We start from the raw sequence: 12,799 nt of genomic DNA on the forward strand, positions 1-12,799 counted from the left end.
CACACCTGTAGCATTTAAGGGAAATAGTTTCTATGCATTTACCATATGTGGCACATGATATCACCTGTATATAATTATAATACTGTAGCTACTAATATGGATGATGGATGGTATATTAGAAGGATATTATACGTCCACAGATCATTGTGGTATGTGTAATGAAACATGATTGCCCTCTAATTGGAGCTAGGACTCCAATGATGCTAGTCATTTCATTAAAGCAATGGGGGTAGTGGGTCAGCAGCAGCAGCAGCAGCAGCAGCAGCAGATGAATCACAGGATCATTTCATCACTTATCCGGATGTTTTTATCAGAGATAGACCTTGTGGATGAATTACATAGCAGGTATCAGTGACAGTGAGAGGCCTGACCCCAGCCAGTGTGTACAGAATGATGCCATATGGCAGCAGTGACACACACAGCTACAGGTATCGGGTAAAGCACTGTTTATGATGTTTACAGGATGGTTTCAGATTGTTTCCATCTTCATCACTTCCTGCCATAAGGTGATACTTTCTTGTCACTTTAAGCACTTTCTGTTTTCATGCTGGCTAAACAGATCTTGCATTATCAGTGATATTGGGGAATTCCTCTGGCTGCAACAAATGACACATAGAATAAAGTGATGATTCTCTCTGCTGGTTGGGGGAGGAGAAGGGAGGGTGAAACCACTCATTGTTGTGACAAAATAGAGAATCCAGCCGAACTGGTTTCATGGCTCCTGGTGAGTTTCTATGGGATGGGGAACCAGATCAGTGCAGCCAAGCTCCTCCCATGTGTGCTATGGATATATCTACCTTACAGTTATATCCACCTCTCACACCTCTCTGATCATCCAGGACACAGCACCTCATCCATCTCCCAAGAACCCAGCACCTGATCTTTATCCAAGACACAGCAAGACATGGCTTCTATGGGTCTCCAAGTCCTGGGCATTGCCCTATCCATCATTGGCTGGCTGGGCTCCGTGGTTAGCTGTGCCCTTCCTATGTGGAGGGTGACTGCCTTCATAGGTAACAATATCGTGGTGGCCCAGATCGTTTGGGAAGGACTATGGATGAACTGTGTGGTGCAAAGCACGGGGCAGATGCAGTGCAAGGTCTACGACTCCATGCTTGCCCTTCCTCAGGATCTGCAGGCAGCCAGAGCCCTGATCGTCATTGCCATTGTGGTGGCTGTCCTGGGAATCATGCTGGCCATCATGGGTGGCAAGTGCACCAACTGCGTTGAGAATGAGTCTGCCAAAGCCAAGATCATGATTGTGGCTGGGATTGTCTTCATTGTGGCCGGAATCCTCACCCTGATCCCTGTTTCCTGGTCTGCAAACAACATCATCCGAGACTTCTACAACCCACTGGTGGTGGAGGCACAGAAGAGAGAGTTGGGGGCGTCCCTGTACATCGGTTGGGCTGCAGCTGCTCTGCTTCTCCTGGGTGGTGCAATGCTCTGCTGCAACTGCCCACCAAGGGACCAGAAACCCTACTCTGCCAAATACTCAGCAGCCAGGTCTGGACCAGCAAGCAACTACGTTTAATTAATAATCAGCCTTGACTTGGACAATGATTGCCTTGTGTTTAAGCCATCTAAGGACACATGGGGTTGGGACTTTTACCCTCCATCTCTTTGTCTTTATTCTTCCTTGAGCTATTCATACAAAACGTGGCATTAGCCACCCCTAAAAGACTTGTCATCATTCTGGCTGTTTCCGTCACACAAGCTAACAAAATGAGCAAGCCCAGACAAGGAGGATCACCTGCCAGCCCCACCCAGCAGAGGACGCTGACACTTAACCAATCAGGCTGTGAAATGCAGGAACAGTGACTCATAATTTGGGTGGAGGTGCATAACTTGGATTTGGGGTGGGGGAGTGTTGACTGTCCTTTTAAATTTGTAAATAGGGCAGAGATCGGGATAACCAGCTGCATGCAGGCTATGTCACATGTGCGCCCCTTGTGGTCACAATGCAGCACTGCATGAAAGCGTTCTGTATGTCAAGTCAGAGACAGGGCTAACTCAGGGATATATCATAGGATATCAGCAGTTAAATGTACTAACAAGTGAAATATGTTAAGGCACAGTGGGAGAGTGGCATGAAACGTGGGATTTACTTGTGAGCTACCCATTTAGTGATTTTATTCTTATCCAAATGAGAATATGGAAGTTGCAATATTTCAGTATTCAGTTATATTTCACGCTGGAAAAACTATCTGTGCCCATTGCTCAAATTCAGCCCCACCTGCAGCTTGTAGAGTGTGGTGGGTGTTGTAGTTTGGGGTGGTGCAGGAGTTTTCCTGGTACCAGTGCTTCTTCTGATTTATCCAAATGTGAGATGTAAATTAATGATTTTAATGATGTGTTGCAGATGTATTTAAGAAGAAGTATACTGTAACTGGCCTGTATATTTCCAATAGGTTGTTGCTAAAGATTGCTCTCTGCTGCGCTGATATTCCCCTCCCAAATATATGTTATTTTAAGGGACCTTCAGTAAAAGTAATAGCTGCAGAAACCCTATACACCTGTGTTTAGTCTGCATACGGTCTATGAGATATATCAAGAAAGAATGCCAATTGTATGTTTATTGCTATTATTTTGTGACCGATTATTTTTATATTTTGTTTTCGTAAGTGTTTATTGTATTCATAAAATGTTTCTAAAATAAAAAAAAAAAATGAAATGTTAAATCTGCCTATGTAACAGTTCTTAATAATGTGAAACATTGGGTATGTGTGAGTGTGTGCCAGTGTGTTCATGGGGGAGGCGATTCGCACATGTCTGTTGGAGAGGTGCCTGATGTTGTGTGGGACGAGGTGTGTTCAGGACATGTGCACTTCTCAAGGTTACGCAAGGTGAAATGCCTGCAACAGGGGTTATATGTGTACACAAGAGACACAGGGAAAGTTACCAAGCGGGAAGGGAACAAAGGTGGACAGCAAATTATAACAACTTTGGGTTTAAATCCATAACAACCACATGTACTTTTAATATACAATATCCTCATGTCGGATACATTATGAGAACAGTGATATCCAACACAGGGGGCCACATTGGGAAGTTGTCTCATCTTCGGAAGGGCCACACATTAAGCTTAATCCCACTTTAAAACAATAATTTTATCAATTACAGTTTTATAATCTATAACAAAACATTCTGGGGCCTGGTGTAAAATCCACACTTCTAATATCGCTTTCACATAGCAAAGCTGGGTCAGATTCAGGATCCTGTTCCCAGGTCCAATTCCGCTCCGACATGGTTTCGGTCCTTTCAGTCTAATGCCCCGTACACACGGGGGAGATATATTGCTTAGCAATATATTGCTAGCAATATATTGCTGAGTGTCTCTCCTGTTCATCAGCGACCAGAGATGGTCGCTGATAATCAGGAGACTCTGCCGGGGGAAGAGGCAGGGAAATAGCTGATCGCAGGAGCTGCTCCTGCGACCAGCGACCATCAGGGGCTGCACACGGGAGCGCGCACCCGGCGATTCATCGCCGACAGCACACACAAATCACTGGCAATATGGTCGCTCAGCGACCATATTCCCAGCGATATGTGCTGAAATTGCACCCGTGTGTACGCACCTTACGCCCTTGATGGCTAACCTTGACACTCCAGATGTTGTTGAACTACACATCCCAGCATGCTCTGCTACAGTTTTGCCATTTGGCCATGCTAAAACCGATGCAGGGCATGCTGGCATGTGTACTTCAACAACATCTGGAGTGTCAAGGTTAGCCATCAAGGTTCTAAGCCCATTATACTCAGAGCGACCCAGGTTTAACCCTTGTTATAACTTAGGTCGAATTGCTGGGTTGTTGACCCAGGTGATTAGGTTTGATTCTTTCACACCGCACATGGACCCATCAATAACCTAGGTTATTTGTGCAATGTGAAAAAAATTCACCATTTGTCCATCGGTGGCCGCGATTCTTGCAAATGTAGATGCTCCCTGCCCTGTGGACAAGGTGCCTTGCGCCACTATTCCCATTTGTAGTCCACGTGGAGGGTTGAATTTTGTTTTAAAAACTTGTGTTGACCACTTAGGTGTTGACCAATGTTGACCTTTTGATCTTGTTGACCTCTTCTACCTGTCGACCATATGCACAGTTAATCTTTTACCATGTCGACCTATGGTAGTGGACAAGGGGAAAAGCCTCTCATCAGAGGTGGTATAGGCAGAGAGAGTTAGATCATACTTGCCTACCTGACCCTCTCCATGCGGGAGACAATGCTCTGTTTCTGGGCTTCCCTGGTAATGTATGATTGACATCACCTGTGGGGAGCTAGGTAATTGATAAGAAAGGTGTTTCACCACAGGTGATGGCAATCATACATTACCAGGGAAGTCCAGGAACAGAGCATTTTCTCCCGCATGGAGAGTGTCAGGTAGGCAAGTATGAGTTAGACATATCATATGGGTGTTATTTTGTATCTGTGCACAGTAAATCCTGGCTGCTTTATTTTTATACTGCAATACAGATCTCAGTTTGAAGTACACACACCAACCAAATCTAAAGCCAGCCATACATCTACAGATCGATTGTCAGATTGGGCTGGTTGGAACAAAATCCTGGTAATGGATGAGAGCAAATGACAGTTGACTATTTGCTTTGAAATGGTGGAAAACTGCCAAACTGCCATTTAGATATTACCAGGTTTTTGTTCCAACCAGCAAAATCTGACGATCAATCTGTAGATGTATGGCCAGCTTAACTCTCTCTGCACATGTTACATCAGCCCCACCTGCAGTGCACATGGTTTTGTCCATTAGAAAGTACATACACACTCTGCCCTGCCAGGTCCTGTCGCTACCGATGTTGGCTGAGTACACATTGTATAGTGTGTACCCAGCTTAAGCTGCATACATCATTGGAGCAAATCCATCATTTCTGAGCATATTGCAATTGATACATACTGCAAATGAATGAGAGCAATATGAATATAGCAGTATTGCTACTGTATATGGATTATCCTTGCTTAATACTAACTTGTTGCAAGGAGCACCATAAGTTTTCAGAGAACCAGCTCAATAAATTATTTTCTTTATATTTATGGTCTTTTTTGTGTCTCAATTTGCACCTGTCGTTTAATCTGTGTGAAAAAAGGGTTTTCCCAAGCCTTCCCTATTGTTAACAATAACAAAAGCTTGGGTGGGGGCACCGCTATAGACAACAAGGAATCAGAGTTTTGGGTGTGACCTGTTTGCTGAAAGATATATGCCGGTGAGCAACCGTTACATTAATTGTTTGTTGGTAAACCTCCAAACGCTGCAGTGCTGAGCAATAATTACTACAAACATTTAGATAGAGGCAGGTGCACAATTAGTTTAGTAATACCATTCAGGTGCATGGAAGTGAGGAGTAATACTGAGTAAGTAAAGGTGCATACACACGGGGGAGATATATTGCTCAGCCATATATGGCTTGCAATATATGGCTGAGCAATATATTGCTCAGTGTCTCCTTTTCATCAGCGACCAGAGTTGGTCGCTGATGAAAAGGAACCTCTGCTGGGGGAGCCGCAGAGGTAATTAGCTGGTCGCAGGAGCAAGCTCCTGCGACCAGCGATTACAATGGGGCAGAAAACGGGAGCGCGCACCCAGCGATTTATCACTGGGGCACACTTCCATCACTGGCAATATGGTCGCCTGCGACCATATTCCCAGCGATTATAGCCCATATCGCCCCCGTGTGTACACAGCATAAGAATCCATGGTTTCTCCCAGCTCAATGAATGGTATTAGTAACCAGTCTAGAACACTACATGATAATAGAATTCAGAGATATTGGTTACATATATTTGCGCAAATGTATGATAAGCCCCAAAACAATAGTCAGGGTTTCTATGTATCCATCTTATTCACAAACCACCCACCAATTGTCTATATCTTTCTGGAAGTTTCTGGTGTTTCTACCATTGTGAATTTGGGTATTAGCTGCACTTGATTTTATTGCGCAACCATCTGTCAATAACTTTTCTTGTATTGTCTGTATCCTAAACATCACCTTTGACTAAAGGTTGCTTGCAACTATGTTTACTGTTAGAGAGTCTAGAAATAATCTTGCAAAATCAACATTCTCTAACGATATACCTAATGTATCAGATGAGGATTTGGGAAATTTATTTCAGAGAATTGAAAAAATTATGATAAAAGAAAATAGAGTTTGGTGGGAGGTCGCCACTCTTGAGCATTATATCACTAATAAAGTAATTCCCAAAGGTTTAAAAATTATAAAACCACCCTCATTTGATAATGCAACGGAGGAATTCAATATTGAGTGGAATTCTATTTTAGAAAATTGTTCATCTAGATTAATGGTTTTGATTATTGCTGAACGCACCAAACTTTTAAAAGAGTTGAATTTAGAAATTAAGGCATTACAAAATCTAACACTCCCATTTAAAGAACAAAAAGATTTTCTGGAGTATGAGAAATCATTACTACAAAAAATAGAAAAAAACACAAAAGAATTAAGAGATAAAAAAACAAAAAAATATCAGAGAGATACAAGGCAGGAGGTTGAAATTGTGATAGACTCCAACATTAAATCCCAGCTTAATCCAACAACAACCAAAAATGTTAAACCACCGATATGGAGGAGAAAAAACACTAACTTTAGGAATAATAATAAAAAGTGGACTAACCAAACTAATAATGGGGAGACAAATAAACCTGATAAGAGTCATAACCATTGGAGAAGTGAAAACACCCAATATCCAGATAGACGAGAGCGCCATCACTGGAGATATAATCATTCCGAACAAAATCAATGGAGACGGAATAAACCAGTACGTCAAATAGAATATTATCCACAGGATAACTCAAATCATTACCATCACAATAGATACACCCCATTAGAAGAAACCTATGAGAATACAGTGCCTTTTTTAGATCAGGTCCCACGCAACAGGAGAGTCAATTAGAACCAAAAAACTATAAAAAAGTGAGGAGGGGAAAAAACTATAAAAAAGTGAGGAGGGGACTACTAGATTGTAAGCTCCTCCGAGTAGGGCCCTCTTCCCTCCTGTTGTCAAAGCCCACTTCTCTTCACATTTCACTCACAGCTCTCCTTTACTCCAACACTCAGTGACCATCTTCATACTCATCTCCATCATTGGCCTCAAGCCTCTAGTTGTATGTTGATTGGGTCCTCACTACTTACATTTAAGCTGTAATGTGTATTGAACTGTGGTGCTCTTTATTTGTACTGTATTTTTGTTATTTATTCAATGTTATGCCAAGTTTTTGTCTCCCTGTATTGTTCCTTTGTACGGCGCTGCGAAACACTTGTGGCGCCTTATAAATAAAATTATAATAATAATAATAAAGAGCTGGTTGTAAAAAACATAGTTCCTTTAGAAAAATAAAAAATAAAAAAACCCCAGCTGAACAAAAGAATTTAGACACTGGTTTGGAAACTAAAATCTTTAATCTTTCAGACCGTACTCTTACGAGTGCAGAATTAAGTGTCCTTAGCAAGGGCTTAAAATTCGCACCTTCTTTTACTCCAACATCATTTGATTTGTTCTTGGACGTTCAAAAATACATCCGCAAACTAGCTATAAAACGCTTCTTCGCACAAAAAGAAACCCCTAATAATGATGTAATTGAAATTCCTGACATAACAACCCCCCACTCAAAATTTAAAGCTCCATCTACATTCTACCCTACCCATTGTAGAGGTTCCTTTCTAGATTGCTTCAATACTATTGTATGTGAAGAAATAGAAAAAATCACTAAAAATAAGAAAAAGAAGGGTAAATTAAATTTAACAAAAAAATAATTTGATGCATTGGAAGGTTTAAAAAGCGATAAATCGCTGATTGTAAAACCAGCTGACAAGGGGGGGGGGGTAGTTCTAATGAATAAAGATACCTATCTAGCTGAGATTTCGAAACAATTGACTTCTGGGGATACATATAAAAAACTAAGGGGTGATCCGACCTCAAAAACACAAAAAGCATTGTTAGAATTGACCTCAAGAGCACTAGAGGATAAAATTATTTCAAAACAAGAATTTGAGTTTTTGAATATATTAGAACCCAGTATTCCCTCTATATACGTGCTCCCGAAGGTTCATAAGGACCCCCTGAACCCCCCAGGACGCCCGATAATTTCGGGCTGCAACAGCCTAACCAGCAACTTATCAGCCTTTGTGGACTCTTTTTTGCAGCCCTTGGTATGCAAGACGAAAGCATACACTAGAGACACAGGGCATATCCTTAACCAATTATCTTCCATCACATGGTCAGAAAATCAATGGTTATGCACGGCCGATGTTGGCACGTTATACACCATTATTGATATGGAGAAAGGACTGGAGGCAGTCGCCTATTTTTTGGATCAAAGCACTTTGTCAGATTGTATGAAAACATTTTTGTTGTCCAGCATTACATTTATTCTAACGAATAACTATTTTTTACACGAAGGTGCATATTATCTCCAGTGCACTGGCACGGCTATGGGCACCAGGTTTGCCCCTAGCTACGCTAACCTATTTATGGCCCACTGGGAAGATCAAGTAGTGTGGCAGGGTGGCGTGCTAGGGGTAGGCCTGGTGTCCTGGAGTCGTTTTATAGACGACATTTTGTTTGTCTGGTCAGGGGAAAAAGCAGATTTGGAAATATTCTGTCACCAATTAAATGCAAATGAACGCAATATAAAATTGACGTTTGATTGTAGCCAAAGCAATGTTTCCTTCCTTGACCTGAGAATATATATTGAAAATAACATCCTCAAGACAAAAACATTCAGGAAGGATACGGACTCGAACAGCTATATACAAACTACAAGCCAACATCATAAAAACTGGCTGGATGCAATACCATTCGGCCAGTTTTCACGTATAAAGCGTAACTGTACTGACGAGTCTGTATACCAAGAACAATTGGAAGAAATTTCAGATAGACTAAGTGTCAAAGGATACCCTGCGGACCTTCTGAATAGGGCAAAAGAAAGAACCAACAATATTGAACGCCCTGCCTTGTTGGAGAAAAAAACAACAAATAAATCCGACAATCCAGATAAATATAAATGGGCTTTTATTAGTAAATATAGCTCAATTCATAAAGACATTGAGAGGACTTTTAAAAACAACTGGCATCTCCTTTTAAATGACCCTGTAATCGGAAAAGAGCTCCCAGAGAGACCCCAATTCATATACAGGAAAGCCCCCTCATTAAGGGACCACTTGGTTCACAGCTCTACAGATAGTGAGCCACGTCAGGCGATTAGAACCATCGGCTTTCACCGATGTGGCTCTTGTCTTGCATGTAGAACTGTAAAAGTAAAGGAAAGAAAATTTGATAAATTTATGGTTAATGGACAGTTATACCCAATTAAACAGTTTTTAACCTGTCATTCACGTAATGTAATATATGTTTTAGAATGCAGTTGCGGACTTGCTTATGTCGGAAAAACTTCCAGACAATTGAAGGCCCGCACTGCAGAGCATATCTATAATGTTAGGAAACAATTAAAGACCCATAGAGTTTCTGAACATTTCCGTGTGGTTCATAATGGAAATGAATGTCATATTAAAAACTTTTGTGCTATCGAACAAACTATACCAAAAAGTCGGACTAACGATCTAGCCAAGCGACTCTCAAAAACGGAGATGCGCTGGATATATCGCTTGGGCACATTAGTACCAAGAGGTCTGAATAGCGAGTTCGAATTAAAACCTTTTCTTTCCTGAAAATCCTGATCTCTTTTTAACTTTATTCACTTCATTCACTAAGGTGTCTAAAAAAGGTGCTGGTTGAACATTGGTGCTTCCCTTTTAAATAAGAAAGTTTTATTGTATTTTATTATATGCAGCTCCTAATTTTGTCTTTCTATTTTTTAGACCGTGGATGACTTGAATTTCATTGTAAACGACTTCCGCATTCCCCATGAAATACAATGTAAAATTATCCCTTGTTTTTAGTTTGATTATTAATTGGCCGGCGATTCCGGTATAAACCATATAATGCACCCGCTTGAAACGCACCGCTACTCCTGTTGGAGCGCAAGCGGGCGTCATGGCAACGTAAGGAGACGTTAGCACATACGGAAGTATCGGAGAGGAGGTACTTCCTACTATACAAGATTAATGCGGTGACGCACTTCCGTCAGTTGGAACGCACCGCCGTGTTTGTTCAGGGGGAACCCGGAAGTTGTACGCCGATTAGCGGCGCAATTTGACCAGCTGTGTAAACGTATCTACAGGTATATATACCTGAGCCCTAAGACTGTTTGGCATGCTTCTGAAGAAGGAATATAAATTCCGAAACGCGTTAAGCGTGCTATCGTTTACACCTTTGAACTGGCATATCCCTGCAAGCGGCACATCCTGATAGAAGTTGGACCCTGAACTCTGGCTATCCGATTCCGGACCGGTGAACCCAGCTTGAGAGGACTTCTACCCTTGACATCTGTATGCTGCTTTGCCACGAGGATTGCTTGTTTCATGCTTTTACCAATCATTTTATTGTAAGTGCAACTGTTGTATTAAACCTTTTTTACATTACTGATCTGCACTATGTCCTGTTCTATTGTGTCTCCCCTGCTTGTTTAATAGGGGAGAAAAGAGGGACCTGTGTGTACCAGCCATATGACCATCGTGTAATACAAGGTGTATGTGGTTTTGGTAATATACCTGAGGTCTGATCAACCTCTGAATATAGTTATCTTGAGCGCTATCCATCTTATTCACAAACCACCCACCAATTTTCTATGTATATTGGGGGCCCTACCGTTATCTAGGTGCAGGGTGTTTTCGTATGGGCTTAATGGGCACTTGCCCAGGGGCCCCAGGGTGTATAAGGGCCCTATGCTGATAGCTGAGGATCCCTTTTTCCAGGAATACCCGAATTTTGAAAATCGTCCCTGGGGAACTGGAGATATCCAACTTCAAAGCAGCAGTCCACATCCGACCTATTCATTGCAAATCCCAGTCATATTTCTCAGGTTCTCTCTGACTTAGAGATTTTCTGAGAGTATATATTTCAAATGCTGGGACTCTCCCTTTTCTGTCGATACTAGTGGCTTGTCTCTATCATGCCCAGAACCAGAGATATCAGCCTTCCAGCAGCCGGTCCCTGCTCCAGCTCCAAACGTCTGGTGTACAGTTTTATATTTTTGTCAATGGATTGCTCTGGCTCCTGATCTCTGATCCCAGCACTGCCTGAAAGGTGGGACTCTAGGTTTTTATACTATTGAAGGCTAAGAAATCTATTTCCAGATAATGGCGATATATCTGCAGTCAAACAAGCTGCCCTTCCCCCGGACAATGACGAATATTAAGCCCACTCCATTATCCAACCCTCCCCTGTATATAAAACACCCCCTACCTCCCTGGAAGTCATTTACAAGGGACCCTTCATTCAGCTCAGTGCCCACTTCCACACGTTAGTGTTCTCCCTCCCACCACCTGTGCAGTAAAGGAGTAATAAGCAGAAGTTACTGCTCCAGGTCCCACATGTTGAATGGAAGATAGAGCACCCCCTGCCACCCGTGGGACATCAAAGCTGCTGCTGATAGCACCCCCCACCCCTAGGAGGGGAGAATTGGTAAGGGCCCCAGTGCATTACTTTGCCCAGGGGCCCACACTGCTGTTAAGACGGCCCTGGCAGCACCCCAAAAAATCAGCATAAGCTTGAAAGCGAAGAGCAGCACACCAGTGAAGAAACAATAGTGTTAATCAATATTAGTGATAGGAAGCCGATGCTATGTATAAAGTGAGAGAGAGAAAAAAATTATCTAAATATATATATAGGTATGGGTTCGTCACTCACCATAAACTCAAGCAAAGGCCATTGTAAGGATAAACAGCATGGAAGAAACCCAACGGATCAGGAGTCGACATGGCACTGTGGTAAAACACGGTTCAATGTTTTTTTAGCCTCAATGGCTCCTTTCGGGGTCACTACCCCTTTTTTAAGAGTATCTATATCCCTCTTGAGAAAGGGGTAGTGATCCCGAAACGAGCCGTTGAGGCTAAGATGCAATAAAACATTGAACCGTGTTTTACGACAGTGCCGTGTCGACTCCTGATCCGTTGGGTTTCTTCCATGCTAAATAAATATATATATATATATATATATATATATATAGGGACAGTGTTGCGGCTTGGCACTCCAGCTCAATGGGACAGCTACCCAGGTGCCCTCAGGAAACAAATAGATAGCCCGATGGTATAACCAGGTATACACAAACAGCGGCACTCAATGGGTTTTTTCAAAACGTGTATTTCAAGCGGTCCAACGTTTCGGGGACTAGCCCCTTTGTCAAGGTGCAGTTTCCTGCACCTTGACAAAGGGGCTAGTCCCCGAAACGTTGGACCGCTTGAAATACACGTTTTGAAAAAACCCATTGAGTGCCGCTGTTTGTGTATACCTGGTTATACCATCGGGCTATATATATATATATATAGCCAGGGAGTTCAGCACTCACATCCAAAAGTGTTGAAGATAGGGGTGCACAACAAGGGTCATCCAAGCCAGATGGCCAAATAATAAATGCAGGTGCTTAATGAAAAGCAGAGGCACTCACCAAATGCAGAAGAGTCAGTCACTTTTATTCAGTGGTCATATCATAAGTCGACGTTTCGACCCGTATAGGGCCTTTGTCAAGACAGAGCAGATAAGATCCATGGGTACACCAAGAGAGAGGCAGTAATTTACTGATAGATGAGCAGGTCCCGTCCAAATTAGGAAGACATCATCTATGTAGCGGAGGTAGATGGCCAGATGTTCCGCAATGAGGGGCTGTGATAGGATCAGGTCTTTTTCAATGTCAAACATGAACGCATTAGCGGAC

The 12,799-nt window shown here is 42.3% G+C and overlaps 1 protein-coding gene across 1 annotated transcript; it reads left to right on the forward strand.

Moving 5' to 3' along the window:
• Positions 1 to 377: 377 nt before the first annotated feature.
• CLDN4 (claudin 4) lies at positions 378 to 2,621 on the forward strand. The gene has a single exon (XM_083170972.1). It carries the CDS (start codon positions 905 to 907, stop codon positions 1,532 to 1,534), a length of 630 nt encoding a protein of 209 aa, XP_083027098.1. The 5' UTR covers positions 378 to 904; the 3' UTR covers positions 1,535 to 2,621.
• Positions 2,622 to 12,799: the final 10,178 nt, after the last annotated feature.

Source organism: Crinia signifera, chromosome 2, assembly GCF_055691185.1.
Source record: "Crinia signifera chromosome 2, ASM5569118v1, whole genome shotgun sequence".
Classification (NCBI taxonomy): domain Eukaryota; kingdom Metazoa; phylum Chordata; class Amphibia; order Anura; family Myobatrachidae; genus Crinia; species Crinia signifera.

Excerpts from the sequence above, each read along its gene's own strand:
- CLDN4 (XM_083170972.1), top strand. The coding sequence starts at position 905 with ATGGCTTCTATGGGTCTCCAAGTCCTGGGCATTGCCCTATCCATCATT.